Source organism: Atta cephalotes (assembly GCF_000143395.1).
Source record: "Atta cephalotes unplaced genomic scaffold scaffold00010, whole genome shotgun sequence".
Classification (NCBI taxonomy): Eukaryota; Metazoa; Arthropoda; class Insecta; order Hymenoptera; family Formicidae; genus Atta; species Atta cephalotes.
Window position 1 is genome coordinate 92,535 of NW_012130074.1, and position 20,657 is coordinate 113,191.

At 32.2% G+C, this 20,657-nt stretch overlaps 1 protein-coding gene across 2 annotated transcripts in view; it reads right to left on the reverse strand.

Annotated features, from left to right (window-relative positions):
- Positions 1-20,657, reverse strand: part of LOC105627669 (probable phosphoserine aminotransferase) — a 165,445-nt gene that overhangs the window by 32,843 nt on the left and 111,945 nt on the right. For both annotated transcript variants that reach the window (XM_012208948.1, XM_012208947.1), the window contains one exon: positions 14,442-14,611. In XM_012208948.1, the coding sequence (XP_012064338.1) occupies positions 14,442-14,611 (170 nt within the window). The remainder of the gene's footprint in view (positions 1-14,441; positions 14,612-20,657) is intronic.

Sequence of the window (20,657 nt, forward strand, 5' to 3'; positions counted from 1 at the left end):
TTCAGTATAAAAATTTTTTTTAATTTAACTTTATATTTTTTATTTTTTTTTAGTTATTAATTTAATTTTTAATATTTTTAAATTTTTTAATTAATTTAACTTTTAATATTTTTTAAATTTAACTTTATATATTTTTTTTAATTTAGTTTTTATTATCATTTAAAATAGTTTTTAGTTTTTTAATATAATTTTTTAATACAATTTTTTAAATATAATTTTTTAGTTCATTAATTTAAATTTAATTTTATATATTTTTAATTTAATTAAAAAAATTTTTTAAATTTAACTATATTTAAATAAAATTTTTTCTTTTTTTGCTAGACTATTGTTTAGTAATCGGGAGTCTTTTTTTTTAATAATTATTTCAAGCTTTTAAAAGCTTAACATAATATCTTGTGATGTATATAAATAATTCATTCAAAGTGTCCCAGAATAACCATTTCATCTCTTATGGACAGATAGAGCGGACTTAACTGATTTAAAAATTTTGTACCGTTTTACAATTTTTATTTTATTAAAAATCCCTGAATAAGGGCATATTCACCTGCCGCCATAATGCATGACCATTGTTCGTAGTCGCTTGGCGCATGAAGTGCGAAGTGAGAGAATTGTCACGTGTTTTGGCAGACACTATAGGTAATCCCATAATGGAAGAGAACATAATGTGTGCAATCTTCTATAAATCTACTATAAATCTGGACGATAGATAGATAGATAATTCAGTTTATTGGCCCACAGTTATATTTAATACAATATTACATACATTCGCAGCATCTTACAGCTTCCATCAATAGATGGCGCCGAAATAACAAAGAAACCGGACGAGATAGCATGTCTTATGATGTCTTTACGCTCAAGAATTAAACTATTTAAACTTAATATAGAAAACAATACTTAAGGCTATAGAATGTAATAACGGAAAATACATGTTTGGAAGATCTTTTTAACTTAAATGAAAAAACTTATATAATATATCGGTCTTGCATTCATTAAAGAAATCAGTTATCTCAATTTCGTTCGATCTTATTCTTTTTAAAATTTCTTTAATGTCCAACGGAGCTTTTATATTCAACTTATTAAACTTAACTAACATATTCTTTCTTTCTTTGGAAAATTTATTGCAATAGTATATGGTTTCCGTCTTTGATGAGATCACAAGAACATTTATCGCTATCGGTTATTTTATATTTAAATAAGTTAGATTTCAAAGAATTATAGCTACAGCGAAGACGATTGATAGTTACAATACGAGGATCGTTTGATAAATTTGGTAAATTTCCATGAGATGGCGCTACAATCCATTTGATGACGCGACATCTCGAAAGATCCATTCTTCGAATCCCTTCAGGCCAAATTTCAGTCAGAAAGGACGCATAGTTCACGTTTGATAGTCATTTGAAGCGAGTGATTTAGCAGTTTCCGCAAAAATGGAAAAAAACGAATTCCGTGCAGTAATAAAACACTTTTATTTAAAGAAGTGGACAGCAGCGCAGATCAAAGCCGAGTTAAACGAAGTTCATGGGAACTCTGCTCCTGCATTGAAGACCATTTATTTTTGGATAAACGAATTTAAACGTGACCGAACCTGCACTGAAGACGAAGCGCGCTCCAGACGACCTATTGAGATTATCACATTGGATATCGTAGAAAAAATCCATGGTATGATTATGCAAAATTGTCGAATGAAGATGCGTGAGAAGATGTTGAGGCCATAGGCATCTCCACGGAGAGAGTGCATAACATCCTGCACGAAAAATTGCATGTAAAAAAGCTGTGTACACAATGAGTGCCGCGATTGCTTACTCTCGATCAAAAACGCATGCGAAAAGATGTTTCAATGCAGTATTTGGCTATTTAAGCGCAATCCGCAGGACTTTTGGCGTCGATTCGTGACTGTGGACGAAACTTGGATCCATCATTATACTCCTGAGACGAAGCAGCAGTCAAAGCAGTCTGGTGAATAATGTCTGGTGAAAGTGCGTTGAAAAAGGCGAAGACTGTTTTGTCGGCTGGAAAGGTAATGGCCACTGTTTTTTGGAATTCTCAAGGAATTATCCTAATTGACTTGCAGAAGGGTAAGACAATAACAGGAGAATATTATACAATATTATTGGATCATTTAAAAGAAGAGTTGAAAAAAAAACGGCCAAAATTGGCGCGCAAAAAAATGCTCTTCCATCAAGACAACGCGCCGTCCCACAAGTCGACATTTGCAATGGCAAACGAATTGGGCTATGAATTGATTCCTCATCCACCCTATTCTCCGGATTTGGTCCCGTGTGACTTCTTTCTGTTCCCAAACTTAAAAACTTGGCTTGGTGGGAAGAAATTCTCGTCAAATGAGGAAGTCATTGTCGCCGTCAATGAGTATTTTGCAGACTTTGAGACAGCCTACTTTTCCGACTGTATTAAAAAATTGGAAACTCGTTGGACTAAGTGTATAATCCTTGATGGAGACTATGTTGAGAAATAAAGCAGATTTTTTCCAAAAAGATGTGTTGCTTTTTTACCAAACTTATCAAACGACCCTCGTAGCTTTCCTGCTTACTGGAACCAAACCACGGTTTGCCTGCTTGAGAATAATATAATTGAAAATACTCAATGCTTTTATAAAAAACATTAGATCTATATTTCAAGAATCTTCATATCATTATTGTATTGGATTTTAAAAATATTAGTGATATCCAAATAAGGTACCTCCATTACCAATAAATCGCCTTCAAAAGCCTCTTGGCTAACACGTTATCATCCACATTATCGTTTTCTTGAATATTACGAGGGCAAGTCAATAAGTTCTTAGAAAATCTGTCAGAGGGCACTCGCATCATTACTTTTTGACAAGTAACAACTCTCAGCTGATTACTGTCAATTTTGAGTGGAATTTATCGCGTTTCATTTCTGATGATTAAAGCGAACACCTTTGTATTTTTTGTAAGATGGAAAAAAACGAGTTTCATGCAGTGATTAAATATCTACATATGAAAGATTTAACGCCGAAAGAAATCAAAGCCGAGCTGGGTAATGTTCATAACATATCTGCACCAGCATTTGCGACTGTATACAATTGGGTGAATGAATTTAAACGTGGTGGTACATCCACATGTGATGTACCTCGGGACGTCCATTCCAATTGAGGTTGCTACGCCAGAACTCATCGATAAAATCCACGATATTGTTTTGACTGATCAATAAGTAAAAGTGCGCGAACTTGTTGAGACCACAGACATATCACATGGCACAGATTTCAATTTTGCACGAACAATTGGATATGAAAAAGGCAAGATGGGTGCCGCGTTTACTCACTGTGGACCATAAGCGCGACCGTGTGATGATTTCAAAACAATGTTTGAGATATTTCAACGTAATTCAGAATTTCTACGTCGATTCATTACTGTGGACAAAACATGGATTCATTACTTCACATTCGAGACGAAGGAACAGTCAAAACAATGAACTTCACTGGGTGAACCAGCTCCGAAGAAGGCGAAGACCGTAAAAATGGCCGGAAATGGCCACAGTTTTTTAGGATGCACGCGATATAGTTCACATCGATTATCTTCCGTCGAAGCAAACGATCAATGGCGATTACGCAACTTTATTTCCGTTTCAACAATATTTTAAAGAAAAAACATCCCCATTTGGCAAAGAAGAAAGTGCTTTTCCATCAAAACAATGCACAGGTTCACATGTGCCCGGCACTGATGGCCAAATTCAAGGAATTCCGCTACGAATTGCTTCCCCATCCAGCATATTTGCCAAAGTTAGCCCCTGATTATTTCCTGTTTCCTAACATTCGAAGAAAAAAGATTCACCACCAGAGAGCGCTCACCGAAACAGAGGCTTATTTTGAAGGATTGGACAAATCATATTATTCGGACGGCTTAAAAAAGTTGAAAGATCATTGGATCAAGTGAATTGAGCTGAAAGAAGATTATGTTGAGAAATAAAAATGAATCGATAAAAAAAATGTGTTTTACTATGTTTTTCTAAAAACTTATTGACTTGCCTTCGTGCTATGAGCTGGAATCCAAATCAGTTCGATATTTTTATCTTTTTCACTGCACCTTGTAATAACATGACTGATTTCTTAAATTATATGAGATTAGTGTTTGCGGATGTTTTGAAGAGAGCTGAAAGTACTTTGAATCCGAAAAGATTGCAAAATTGGCATGCTCAGAGATATTTATATGTTTTAGTACTCAGTAAGGCAATAGCTTCGACTGTGTATATAGAAGTGACATCTAATAATTTATGGTTAAATGTGAAAAATTCATCTAAGCTCCAGCTAGCCATGCCAACACTCGACCCACATCATTATCGATTCTTGATCCATCCGTGAATATCGTGCGGTCTGACAATCTGTCTTGGAACATTTAAGAAAATTTGATATTAGCATTGTAAGCTTCCTTGATATCAATACTGCTTATAAGATCTATGTTTATTGAGCTGATTTTTATATTCCATCTGATAAACTTTGGGCATTGGAGATCTATAAATAAAAGTCTCATAAGACTGCTTCATAGGAGCCGGCCAATGTGACTTTTCATAGTTGAACTCGTAGACAAAGTGTTCCGCGAGGTTGTTAATTTCTACAATATTACTTATCAGTTCATTATTTTCCCTAGCAAGACTTCTAAAGAGGAACTTACAACTAAGAAATTTGAATTTAGTGTTTAGAGTTAAAATTTTTGTTTCGTCATATATTATATAATGTTTGTAAGAGTGGACATCCTATAGCCTATTGCTAATCTCAGACACTTCAGTTGGATTTTTTCTAACTTATAAAATACTTCAGGTTTGGTGAGATCAAAAAACTTGCGTATTCAATTCGAGACCTTATAAAAGATTTATACAAGACTAGCATGGTAGGATCTGTCCCCCACGTACTCCTAATGCAACTGAGAATTAATAGGACTCTCGCATTTTTTAATAACATTATCTACATGAGGAGGATTCAGCTTAAACATTTGTCGAGAACTACACCAACTTAACATGAGACGATTTAATGGCAAGATTATCAATCAATTTTAATTTGAAATTTGTTCAGAGGCAAATTCGTTTTGTTAAAGATTAATTTACATTTTTCTTGGACTAAATGCAAGTTTTTACTAATCAATATATCAGACAAAATTTTAATTTGTTGTTCCAATGCGTTAAGGCTTGTTTCTACTTGAGAATTAGTAGTAAACATCACTATATCATCAGCAAATTTTAACACCTTAATTTCCGGAGTAATTATATTATCAATTTTGTTGATGTAAATTGAAAATAATATCGAACTTAAGATGCTGCCTTGAAGTAAACTTTTACAAACAGGACGATTAATATTACCTGGACAGTTAATGAATTGAATATATCTTGTTGATTGAATCGTTATCAAGTTATATATAATCAATATCAAGTTTCTTGGAAGATTTAGCTTAATAAGGTCGTTAATTAATATTTCAGGATCTACGTTATCGTAGGTTCCTTTATGTCCAGAAAGACTGCAGCAAGATGATTTTTTTTATAAAATTGTTTCTCCATTTTCGATATAAGTAAAGCTGTCAACGCACGATCTAGTCATTCTAAAACCGAATTGCGAATTATTAATTAAATTATTATGTTTCATCCTCCAAGTAAGACGCTCGTTTATTATTTTTTCAGGAGTTTGAGGAAACAAGAAGACATGCTGATAGGTCTAACATTGTTTGCTTTGGGAATAAAAAAGCAAAGGTAGTTTCTCCTCCGGAAAATTACCCGTGTGAATCACGTCATTATAAACATCTAGGAGCGTTCTTTTCACAAATTCTGAGAGTTTAGCAATAATTTTAAAACTAATCCTATCAAAACCAGAAGCCGATTCTTAACATTACTTAAGGCAATAGAAAATTCCTTATAATCGAAGGGGAAATCAAGAAAGTGGTTATTAGAGGGTTGAATTATTAATTATCGGAAACTTAAATTTAACATTTCCCGGAACACATTTCATCTATATTTTATTTCATAAACTCGATGATGATTTGATTTCCTTCAAAGGAGTTAGGTTTAGAAAGCTTATTCTTAAATCTTTAATTTTATTAAATACGTAACTGCTCTTGCTATTTTTGTTTAGAATGCTCGAAAAGCTTTCTTTTTCTCAGACTTTAAGAATACTTTGGTCTGTGCTTCCAATTCTTTATATTCCAGAAACTCCTCTCTAGAGAACTTATATTGCAGTGAAAGCTATTTCGCCTTCCTAAATCTCACTGCTTTTTCATATACCTTATTCCATTAGATAGCGGGAGTTCTTTTCTTGGTCTTATTGTTTTTGTTATTCTGACCTGTTATTCTGACAGTTTTTTCTTTTACGTGGTAGTGTGAGGTTGATAGCTACATATATTTGTTTTAAGATAAAAGAATATCTGTCACAAATCATTGAATTTAGAAAAACCAGGAGTTAAAAATATTAGAGTTCCTCTCCCAGAACTCGTGAAATTTATCCCAGTCAATTAAATTAATATTCAGTTTAAAATGATTATTTGGAATATATTTGGCTGAAACGTTCATGTAGATAGATATCGGGTAGTGATCACTTCTCCAGTTATCACTCTCAACTTTTCACTCGCGATCCAGAGCGCTGGATACAAAAATTAAATCTATAAAGAAATATAAGAAGAATATAAGAATTAAAAAAAATTAAAGTGGTTACATGAGTGGTATTATCGTTGTTCAGAAGCATAAATTGATCTGAATCTGTAAATTTATATGTAATATTTCCGTTGTGACAATTGTGGTTATTACTTCAAGAAAAATAATTCAGATCCCCTCCGATTAAAAATTTATTTCCATTTTTTATAACGGAATTTAAAAAGGTTTGTCACTCAACGGCAGTAATATTGTTTTTCGATAGGGTTCTATAACAAGCAATTAGAGTTATACAGCTTTGGAGATAGAGATGGAAATAACTTTGGAGGAGTAGAGATGGAAATAGCTCCCACTTTCAAAGCTTTAGGATTAAAGTCCAATTGTGTGGTATCGAATATTAAGTTGTTTTTAACTAAGAAGGCAATATATTTCCTTCATGATTCGATAATCGAAACGAACGGTGACAAAATCGTTAATATGAAAACTAGATTGTTCGGGCTTTAAAAAGGTTTCATTAAACATAATGATGTCCTATTGAATAGCAAATTTTTTTATTTCATAAATTTTACCTCTAATACCTCTACAATTCCATTATGAAATTTTTAAATTAATTGATTTCTTTAATTACTACTAGCTTAAATTCCAAACTTGGTTAAGTAGAAGTTTTAGAAGATTTATTTATTTCTTTGTTTATCTTAGAATATACATTTTTATCGTTTTTTTTTCACAAATGAATGAAAAGTATTTTCAGAGAGTTTGTTCGATTCATTCTTTGATGAGGAATGGACTTTTGGGTTAGAAATGTCCAAAAATGCTGCGAATTCGATGACGTGCTTCCTGTCGCCTTAGGATCATTGATGAGAAGCAGGTTAGCAGGATTCAAATTCTCGTCATGTTTCAGAGACCATTGCCAGGAGTCGAATGATGACCTCCTGAGGGCTGCACCATTGGTAGAAAGGAGTGACCTTCTATTATCGATAAAATATTTGTAGTTCCTTTCTGGAACTTATAGTGTAGACTTGAGTTGGAAAGACTTGTTTAGATTTTCTTGAGTTTTTTCTTTGTCATTACTTCGTTGATTTGGAAGACTTTCAACTTCTTTACAAGGAATAAAGGATTTTTCATTGAGAGATGGAAATCTTTACTTCCTGAGCTGTTTAATATCTTAGGTTTTTTTTACATATTAATTTCCTTACATCGCCAAATTTTCATATGTCATTAACTTTCTTATTTCGTATTCTTTACGATATGATGAGCAACTTCTATCTGTAGATATATATACTCCTTGCAATCACCCTTACAATTAGTACACTTCAATGTACTAGTCACATATTCTTTCTGATGCTTGCTCTTATCACACATGCTGCATTTAGAGTCTCTCCTTTACAGATAGCACTCGGATGACCGAATTTAAAACAGTTGTAGTAGATGATTGATAACGTCATATAAGGCTCTACTTTGATTCTCACTTTGTAAATGAATATTTCGTTAGGTAAGTTCTAGCCTAAAAAAGTAATTATTATTGATCTAGAAATCCATTTAGGATTATTGTCTTAGATAACAAGATCCTTGTTTCTTCTATTGAGTCTTCTTATGCTTAGAACTTCATATTCAATGAATATTCCATGATTTCCTTTTCCGAAATATCTTCATTCAACGCCTTTGATTAATCCTTTTCTTATGAATTTGAAGTAAGCTTTCAGACATTCAATGACGAATCCTTGAGTAAGAGGTTAGCCTCACTAGCGTTCTGGATTTCCGCTCTTGATTTTGACTTACTACTAATAAAGGTGCTTGGATATTTTCCGCATATTAATTTGCCGATTTTAAACGGGCTTAGACTATTAATGATACCAGTATTACTATCTCTGTAAGATTCCGACTGGATCCATACTGAATATGGGCCCTTGTTATCCTTTTGGTATTCCATAACGGCTTGTAATCTTTCGTCGACTTGCTATTGATGTTTCTTCTGACTGAGTTACGTGCAAGTTTTTCTTGGCGGGATTCTCTTCGTTGGTATCAGAAAATTTTCTTTTGTCATAGCAACTGTAGACTAATCCACATCACTCTCCTTCGCCTAGTTAGTCAGCGAATCCATTATGGATTGTTTGTCTGTCCTATCCCCACTAGTGCGGGGATAAAAGCCTAAAGTCTCAGCTGGTTTGATTTGCACGTTTATAAAATCGTAGGAAGACAAACCGCCCAGTAAAAAGCTCGTGTAGGAAAGTTGTACAGCAACCTTCTTGACTGGAATTTACAAAAAAACCTTCAAATATTCGGAAAAATAGAAGCCAGGCCATGTGGCCAATTTTTTCTAATCTTTTTCATGAAGTTTTGGTAATCGCTTTGTTTTTTATTTTAACACTGTATATAGACATTATATATACACTTCATACTTTCTTACACTGCCAAATTTGTATTAAGTATGCAATATAATACTGCACAAACTTTAAGTAATTTTACACAATTTTTATTTTTTTTCATAGAGATTTAACCTCTATAAACTTCTATAAACAAACTCAACTACCCGCCAACAATGATGATGTTCAGCAAAGACTAAGACCGGTATTCATAGTCAGATCTTATATCAAGATCTTATTCAAGATCATCTTAAGTACAGTTTTAAGAAGTCATGAACCAATTAGAAGGCTGCATTAGCGTCTTAAGACATTAATCGTTTCGAGATAAAACTCGACTATAAATACCGGCTTAAAGCTCTAGACATACTCAAGAAGGCAAAAAAGTGTACATTCCCGAGGATGCGCAGTAGGAGAGTGAATTGTGAGCAAAATTTGGTTGACTATTCCAATGTTAGCGCTATTATATTATATGCGCAAGAAGGTGCATAGAGAACAAAATTCGATTGGTTGCTTTCAGTATTGCTATCGCCATCATGCACAATAATACATCTTGTATTCTAGACATGTGTATTTAAAACTTAATAATATTCGATTTTTTTTATTAATAATAATTATCAAAATATTTATGTTAATAATCGTAAATTTTTATTTGTCGGTAATGTTATCGTTCTTCAATTATCCCTGGATCCTTTTGGGTCCCATAATAGTCAAGAAAATTTGTCAAGGACCAACGGTCTTTAATAGTATCTCGTCTAAGCCGAAATGCCGACAGTCTTCCTATTGACTATTTGGACTGCCATTTCGATTTAGAGAGCATTTATATTGACCGTATATGTAATCTACTACGTGTTATTCTAGTTGAGACGATTTAATTGGTTGATGCATTGTATTTACGCAAGTTACTACATATGAAAGCAGCCATAGGGTGCGGTCGAAGCATTTGATTAACTAATCAGAAGAAAGAATTTGACTAACTCACTAATTGACCAATAATCAAATAATAAAAAAAATAAAGGTTTCGAAGCATTCGTAGCGGCAACTTGATCACATCCTAAAAGTATATTTACATGCAAGCATCAAGGCCTATGACTGATATTCATAGTCAGATCTTATATTCAAGACCATTTTAAGTATGGTCTTAAGAAGTCACGAACCAATTAGAAGGCTGCATTAGCATTTTAAAACATTATCTAAAACAAGAAATTCTTAAAATAAGAATCGACTATGAATACCGACTATATATTCGCATCCAGCCACAGAATATGTAAATATAGATCTGTTCGCGTGACATAAATCCCCAATATTTTTGCACTTGAAATGAGATAGATATACATTTGGCCTTGGAAAGAGAAAGTGCAAGTGTGAACAGATCTTATGATAGCGCATAGCTCATATCGCATTGAAAGACAGATTTCCTAACCTAACTGATCAACATTAACAATTAATTATTAATATCTCACTTCGCGAGACAGAGCGTCGCTTTATTTCTATCAGGCTTGTTCACTTCATGTAATTAATATCTCGCTTCGTGCAAACAAAGATCACTAAAGTTCTTCTTCTTAAGATTCCCCTGCTTAGTTTTCCGACTCAATATAGATAGAGAGTCACAATACCACACTGAGGTTCCTTATTGACAATACATCTCATTATTGGTTCATCGATTTAATTCCTAAATTCAGTAGACATCCAATCAAAGAATGCATACAACAAGAACTCATTCCTAACCAATCAAAAACTTATGTTAACGAAACGATTTTATTTAATAACAATACAATTAATGATAATTATGTGCTATAAACCAAGCTTGGTCAATAAGAAGTCTGTAATCAAAAATTGATAAGAATATATATTTTAATTATGGATATTATCGATCAGCACTGATCCGCCTCAGTGAAATGCATATTCCCTCCATTTTCGCCACCTTTCGGTTAGCAGCAGTCGGGAGTAAAAAATTGAGTGTGTAAATAATATATGAAATGCACAAAATTGTATAGTAAAATTTCAGTAAAATCTGCTGCTATAACGCCTACCAGAAAAGAAAGCAGTAAATTATAGTTCTACTCATACAACACAGAAAGATTGCAAAATGATTGCAGATATGTCTCATTGCAATGTTGTAATATTGCAAATAGACTACGCAATATATTTACAACACAGTTACAATGCCATGAAAATGTCTGCCTTTAGCAAGATGTAATGTAATAATATTGCAGCGCAATATAATGGCAACTATTTTTAAAAATAATTTTTTTATTATTACTGAATATTATATAATTTGAAATATAATTTGTGATATAAATAAGTGCAGAAAAAGAACTAATCAATATATATTTTACATTATATATAATTTTATACATAATATTTTATATAATTATTATATTTTATACTTAATTGCAAATTTTATATGAGATATATATATATTTATATCAGATATATATATTTTTTAAAGTTTACGTATATGGACATATACAGAATGTTTCAAAAATAATTGGCCAAACTTTAAAAGCATATTCCACTCATTGTAAGGATGAAAAATATAAATATGGATTCGGAAACGCTTTCTTTCCAAGTTATAAATATTTTATTTTATACTTATATTTTATTTTATATTTATTATATATTATATTTTATTTATTATATTTTATTATATTATATTTTATTTTATATTATATTTTATACTTATATCTATTTTTTATTTTATACTTATGTATATTTTCATTACAAAAATTATTGGAAATGATTTCCTTTGTATTTTTCCACGTAGCGATAATCCACACAATTGATATTCTTGTATCATATGTATGATATTCTTGTTGTTACTGTGAAAGTTCTCTGAAAACGTATTATCGCTGCATGAAGAAATAGGAAATACTCCAAGAATTTTTGAGCGCCTTCGACAATCCAAGCGACGTCGATGAAGCACGCATCGATGCGAAAAGAAATCATTTCTAGTTATTTCTGTAATGAAAATATAGATATAAGTATAAAATAAAAAATAGATATAAGTATAAAATAAAAGTATAAAATAAAATATTTATAACTTTGAAAGGAAGCGTTTCTGAATCCATGTTTATATGACTTTTTTTCATTCCTACAATGAGTGGAATATGTTCTTAAAGGCCAACTATTTCTGGATACATATTTTATACTTTATGCAGGTACACCTATTTTATACATTATTCTAATAAAATGGAAATAATAAGAAACTTCACAAATTCTATTTCATTTTCTTTACAATATTCAAACAAATTTTTTTAATTCAAATATTCCAACAAATTATTAGAGATAATTATAAAATTTGAAAAATTTTGTCGCGCGGCAGCAACAACAAATGTTTCAATAAACACTATAATTCCTAAATTAATAGAAATAATTGGATGCATTCAGAACAACAAAGCTCATTAAGCTTTTTCGCAATCGTTGCGAAAATTAGCATCGATTGTTGATGTAAGCGAGCCAATAATCGAATTGCCAAGGAAGATCTTCGATACAAATCGTATACATTACAGATACGACAGATGTTCTCTGAGGCTGCTAGGACAAGCCGAGCTCCTCTTGCTCACCTCGGCTCCCATTCTGGCCTCCCAACAGCCCAGATTTAAATCCCTTGAACTACTATGTATGAAACGTAGTTGAAAGAGTCATAAACAAATCTCGGCATCCCAATGTAACGTCATTAAGGACCGCTATTGAGACAGCATTCGTCGGCATGGATAGCGCTACATTACAGCATGCGTGCGAATGCTCAGACCGAGAATAGAGGCCGAGATTCAAACTAATGGATAATATAGCGAATAATTGTGTTCTACAGGGATCCCTCACGTGCCATGTAAAAAGATTTTTTTGTAATATTTAATTTTTCATTAAAAACATTTTGTTTAAAGAAATTGTTCGATTTATCTAGATTTTGATGACATACCCTATATATGTAGTATATATAATATTATAATTCCTAGTACCTACAATGTTGCAGCGCAATCTGCAATATTGCAATATTTTTGCAATGTTACTGCAAGTTTCTGTGCTAGGTGGATAATAGCGAGTGAAATCTGAGATAAAAAATGAAATTAACGACAAATTGTACACAGAGATAATACAAGATACATTATAACGAGTTACAAGATGAGTGTAAGTGTACAAATAAAAAGAAAACGAAATTGTGTATGATGAATACAAAATATATAATACAAAATACAACATGACAGAAACAAAAACAAGATTACAATGTGAATTTTTATATGTCATTGCCAATAGCGATAATTAATACGCAAAGAAGATGAGAGGTAGCGCAGTCGAAATCAAGATAAAATAATCATATTTCTGAAAAAAGTAAGAAATGAGATACTGTCAAGTGAAAAGAGGAAAGGAAGAGGATCGGATGAAGAGAGGTAGTGTATTAAAAATTTTTACAGCGACATAGGAGAATGGAACGTGAAATTTGGTTGGTGATGGACGGGAAAAGACAAGGAATCGTGATACCGAGTAAGATGGATATCTCGAGGGTGAAACTTAGAATTAAGATGTAAAATATTATAAAGATAAAAAGGGATTACAACAAAGCGAAAAACAAAACAACAAAGAAGATGAAGAGTAAAACATTGATGGATGTTTAACCAATCGAATCGAGTGAATAAGAGAGATATATCATCATACGAGCGTTATAGGAAAAATAAAAACAGGAATTTTGAATGCGTTGGATACAAGATAATTTTTGGGTTAAAACTATAAACAATTTGCGTAGTTGAAGAGGATAATTATAAGAAGTTAAGATATCAAGAGTTTCTAAGCGGTAGTAAGAATATGGCGAAACGAGTAAAGAAGAAGATGAAGAAAAACAGCCTGATAATTATCAGCGACATAATTACAAAAGAATCAAGAAGAATCAAAATGTATATCAAATATTTTAAAGGAGGAGAAACATGGAATAGGAATAGAATTGAGAGAGATACAAAAGGATGAGAATCAAGAAAGCGAGGAGGAAGAATCGGCTATAAGTAGGCAAATTTGGAGGGATTTAGGTGAAGGGAATTAGATGATGCCCATTTGTAAACGACACAAAGATCATGATTAACGACCTGTACATATTAGACCTGTATATATTATATATATTTTAAATATTGATAAATAGATATCGTGCAATCCTGCATTTGGTCTATATGCTCCTTTAATGTTTATTATAAATACAAAATATTATAAATACTACTACTACTACCCTATAAAAACTGCAAATTTTTAACTACTATATTTAAAAATATATGTAAAATACAAAGAAAATATTATATAAAAAAATTTTCTATACTATATATATTCCGAAGTATATAAAATTTTAAATGTAAAAATGAATGTTTCATAAACTTTTTTAAGATTTATTTTTGATCGTACCTTGCATATGTCGAATCAATCATGTACGATACTTGTATATATTTTACATCCAGTTATTATGAAATTAGTAATGTAATCTATGATACTTACTGAAAAACAGGAGGAGTATTGTGCAAAGAATTATCATTCGCCATAATAGTAAAATTTAGCACTGTTGGACACACATCCATAGCACGACCTAGTATATCATTTCGGACGATTACTAATGTAACACCAGCAGGACCAATATTTTTTTGTGCACCAGCAAAAATTACTGCAAACTAAGAAAACGCATAATTATAATATATATAATATAATACCATAATATTACATATTGTATAACAATTACATATTATAAATTAGCTGCAAAAAACCCAGCATTATTAAAATGAAAATACGTGTATAAGGTATAAATATGGAGATAAGTTTTAATAGCTAATCTAATAATAACTAACCAGAAGACACAGTAATATCGGCGCTAAATGGAAATATAGCTTTAATACCGTGTACTTTTACTATGCGAGCCAGCAAGTTATGAGCCGAGATTATAGGATTTTAATACGGATTAAGATTCCTGAATACTCAGTCAAGAACTCTGCATTGACGGTGACAACCACAGAATTACGGCCTTGTATGTCGAGAGCCTCACACACACACACAAACACGAATCCATCTGTGTACTTGTCTTCAGCGCGTCAAGAGCGAACAAGACAGCGAGCCATCTTTCTTGTTTTAGTCACTTGTTTCAAGCGATCAAAAATGCTTTCTCGATAGTTTCGGCCGCTCGACGATATCAGTAGGGGCGAGGAGCATTCTAATTAATATATAAGTTTTAATAAATTGTAGTAATAGTATATCTTTCCCATTAATCCAAAATAGTATGAATCATGTCAAAACGTAACAGTTTAGGAGAGATTTAATTTTTGAAATAATTTATAATAGGATATATTTTGAAATAATTCGTGTTTGAAATAATTCATAATAGGAGTTTTAAAGCAATAAATATAAAAACAAATCCATTTCGCTTTCCAATTGACAAATAAAAATTATTTATATTTTCATCATATATTATAATAATTTATAATATTATTATCATTATCATTATAGTTCACATATGAATAATAAGAAAGAGAAATCTTAATTTATAATATTATAATATTATAATAGGCTCGTGTTTATATGTGTGTTACAGTGCTCTGCCACGATAAATGGCAATTGAACTCATAGACATAGAAAAAGTGACATTTTGATGAGGAAACATGATTTGTATTGTATGCTATTTCGTTATTATTTGCTTAATTGTGAAAATCTCGTGACTTATCTCGTTTTTAAGACTTATGAAAGTCTAAACATGGACAGAAACTTATCTTGGAATTTTATATGTAAAAGCGTATATTTTCACTCGTTTCAACAGTTGTTAAACCGTGTGTTTCTGTTCGAGTATTGGTTCACTTTATGTGCTTTTTACTGACTATTTACTGACTATCAAGGAAAGGACATTTTTCATCGATTTTTACAAGTGTTTCAGTAGTTATTTAGCTTTATCTGGAGACATTGGTAGTTTCTCGCTAAGCCAAGCGCAGACACTGCCATGGCTATTTTACGCGAGCTGGCAAATTGCGGGGGATCGAGATTATCATATCTCAATAAGGGTAGAACCGATCACGTTCTATATACACTTAATCAATAGCATACTAAAAAAATATGTACTATACAGATTGTATAGTACACTTATTTTTTCTCTACTTGTCCTAGCGGCCACATTGCGACGAAAAATACGAATTTGAAACTTTTAATGTAAGAAACATCATCGTCATCATCATCGCCGCTACGGAGTGGGGAAAATGTCCTTTTAAAATTTTTGGCGCAAGAGGCAAATGTGGTGCTAGCAACGTTCACATCACACATGATGATTCAGCAAGCGTTGCAAACGCTGCAACAGTTCTGCACATTTTACACATTCTACACTCTGCACAGATTATAAGTGAAGTTAATGTTCACGCGACATGAAGGAGTTAAATAAGTGCAATTGTGGCTAAAACTATACATAATATTCCGATTATTATCTCAAATGCGCAATTAGCCCTGACCAATCACAAGAGTTTTTCAGTAGGTCACTTTCATTAGATCATTATAGATTTATTCGCGTCGCTTGCTCCATCATACCTCATGTTCCTATCATACCTCCTATTCATTCCAATGCACTCATTAGAGTAAGTAGGAACCATGGCAGGAGCACGTTGGAACATGTTGGAACATGCGAACAAACCTTAATTCTACCATAATAGCGTTTGTCATTGGCTCGCATTAATTTTAATTTTAATTTACATTTTCGCTCTTCTGTATACTATATATTTATACGACATTCGTGTTCTCGTGATCATCATATTGATCTCCGTATTTATGAAGACTTAATTAATTACCTTCAGGGAATTATGTTCAAATTCCGAGACATCACTCCATTCTTGTTATTTATGTTATGAATATTAAACAAGGATGACATGACACTCGGAGAACACCCGGGTAGGAATTCGAACATGCCTCAGCATGTTGATTAACCGTGCGCTCTTGTAAGAGACAGTTTTCTTTGTTTAAATCAGCTTAACGAGATTAGTTTTTATAAGTATATGTACATACATGCAGGCATTGGCGGAATCTACAAAAGAAATAAATTTGCGCAACAGAAAACGGCGGAATCGGCGGAATAAAGTCACGACCAAATGGAACATTCCGCACTTCCGCATATCTGCAGTTCTGCATCCCATGGAAGCGCACCTTGAGATTGTCAATTACAATCAAAGTTAGTCAATATTTTAAATTAATTATTTCAGAACTATAATTGCATGCCAATTATTTTTAAAGGTGAAATCACACGGTGCGGAAAACGCAGAATAAAGAATGAGACATAGAAGCAGCCAATCAGCATTTTTCTGCGTTATTTCAAAGGCGCTAATTGATTGCTTCTATGACGCATTCTCTATTCCGCAGTCGGTTTTCGTACTGTGTGATTTACCCTAAAAGGTGCCATTTCATTCGATGCTAAAACACTTGATGCTCGTTTTGTTCACTCTATGTAATTTTATCTATGACGCTAAAAAGTTCGTTTCTATCCAACTTTCCAGCGTTGGCGGGCCATTCTTGTAATATAAAATTTATTTTGTGCATTTTTAATTGGAAAATTTTGTTTATTAAAATTCCAATATGCAAAGCAAAGAAAGTAAAGTAAAGTAATAAACATGAAATAATACTTTGAATATTTGTCTAATAATAATATAAAAATATAGTATTTAGAATATATCACTTAAAATTTTAATAAAAATATACTCATGTGACGCTCATTTTCATTCAAAACGAAAGAATCTAACAGAAAAACGCGGCGATCGGTTTCATGAATAGAGTTATTAAGCGTTAAAGTTGTAGACTTTAGAGATTAAGATATCTGTCATCCTGACTAGAGAGCTTCACAAGGAGAGAGTGGCAAATTGCATCACATGACCTATCTCCTCTGATTGGGCATCAAAGCTCTATAGGTATGGAAAAGATTGAAGAAAACTGGTCACGTGATCCCCTGATTGGACGTGGACATTCACGTGATGCAATTTGCCACTCTCTTCCTTTAATTCCGACTCAATATAGCGCTATGTATATACGTTCTGTATTAATTACATAAATTCGCTATTTTAAAAACAAATTCTTTGCTTCACAAACACAAATTCACTGCTTTAAAAACACAAATTCACTGCTAATGCAAAGAATTTCTGTTCACAGCAGTGAATGTTTTTAAATATATAAATTTGTGTTTGTGAAGCAATGAATTTATATTTTTAAAACAGTGAATTTGTATAATTAAAGCAGAACGTATACAGTGCTAATACGTAGAAAGATAAAGTTAAATCAGTGGGAATTTTCTTTATATGGGAATTTTCTTGAAGAAATCCTAAGAGTAAGTTCCTTCAAATCATTCTCTAGCATTAATTTATATTGACATAAATAGTGTCAAAATTAATAATTATGTAAATGATGTATGTAGTGTAAATTATTTCAGTTCTAATATGCCATTTATTCATACAGAAATAAAGCTGATGTTCAACTTATGATATTTATTCGATTGGAAATTGCTCAAGTATATGAGATACATGAATAAAGAAATCGGTTAAGATTGATAGTTATCAGAAAAATCAAAATTGTTAATCAAATTTTTGAGGATGCCAATCCAAAAGTAGAACATGGTACAAGAAATATATTTAATTATTGCTACAAAGTCACATTTTTATATAAATTTAATGTTCTGTTAATTAATAAAAACGTTTTTGTTTAAATTGGCGTGGTCCTGTTCTTCTAATTCTTCGATTATTCTGCTTAAATATTGTCCTGCCTACTTTATACAGAGATGAAAGTGACATTTTCACTATTACATATACTACAATTACCGTTCCTGTAGACGATACAATGACAGTAGCAAGGTTAATCGGAGATCATTACGTAAAAAAGCAGAGAATATAATTATAGAACAAACTGAGAGAATAAAAAAGGTCAATGAATGAACTCTACAGAAATAAAACCGCAAGCAATCATTATATAAAAGCATTGAAATCAAACATAAAATCAAACAAAATCATACATAGAGCCAGTTAAATTGCTTATAAACATAAAGATAGATTAACATATCCATCTAATGATCCATCTAACAATTTGTTGTACATGTGAGAAAATCATTAGAAATGCATTATGTGAAAGTGATGGGAAATACATGAATAAACAATTTGTCGTTTTCTATTTAACAATTAAAGTTTTAAACACTTTCATTGAAGCAAATTATTTATAAATTTATTATGAGTACAATTAATTAGTTCGGTTCGTTTTTATGTGCATTTATTTCAGAACAAAATGAATGAACAGATCAATATAAAATATTGTCCATTGTTGCTTATTACTTTTTCCCATCTCTCAGGCAATTTTCGAATTCCATCTCGAAAAAATGACTCGTCTTTGGAGGTGATCCAATTTTGGAGCCAATTTTCGATTTCTACGAAAGAAATGAACCGGTGACTTGCTGCATCCTTCGAACAGTAATCAGAAGGAACAATGTCCAGAGAATACGGCGGGTGTGGTAAAACATTTCATTTGAGCATTTCCAAATATTTTTTTACGACTTTAGCGACATGAGGCTGAGCGTTGTCATGAAGAAGACCATATCTTTGCTCGTATTCCGGCCGTTTTTCTCGCAATGCACAGCTCAAACGAATCAATTGTAGCCGATACTGATCGCTCGTAATGGAATCGCCAGATTTCAGCAGCTCATAGTAAACAAGACCCTTTTGGTCCCACCAGATACAGAGCATGATCTTCGAACCATGAATGTTCGGCCGTGGTGTTGATGTTGAGGTTGATGGCAACGATTGACCGGGCTTAGCGTAATATTTTTTCTTCTTGGGGTTATCATAGAACTTTCACTTCTCATCTCCAGTCACAATCCGATGCAAAAAACCTTTTCTCTGTTGTTTTTGAATCAGCTGTTTGCAAGTGAAAAATCGCCTTTCAACGTCTCTCGGTTTCAATTCATAAGGCACCCAATTTGTTTTTGAATCATTCCTATAGCTCTCAATCATACAGAAACAGCTTGTTATCTCCAATGATTCTGCAAGCTCCTCTTGCGTTTGACTCTGATCTTTTTCGAGTAATGCCTCTAATTCTTTGTCTTCGAATTTTTTTGGCTGTCCAGAGCGAGGCTTGTCTTCAACGCTGAAATCTCAATCCTTGAAACGTCGAAACCCCTATATGATTTATCAGTTGGAGCAGTGTCACCAAGTAAATTTCGACAAGCATTCGATGGGCTTCAGCCGCACTTTTCTTCCAATTAAAGCAGAAAGTCAAAACCTCCCGCTACTTAATTAACACAAAATTCGACATTTCAAACACAGTTTTGAAAAATCAAGGTTTTTGTATGAAACTTAAAGCGATATAAACTGAATATTAGCAGATGTTTAACCTCTCTGAAACCGCCAAAATCACTATGAACCATTCACAACAGCTGGAGCTATCTTTGAGGAAATGGACCGAACTAATTTGTACTCCCAATAGAAAGTACTCCCCATACATCTGAACAAAGTGCTTTGGATAACCATATTGTTAATTTAATACATTCAATATATAATAAATATAAATATTTTAATATAATTAAAATACTATTACATTTTATTTATTAACAAGTTGTAAATACGTCGATAAATATGTAGCGTGTATTTAATAAATTAATTTTATTCAAAGGTCAATAAATTGTATGTACGCACACGATATATATATATATATATATATATATATATATAT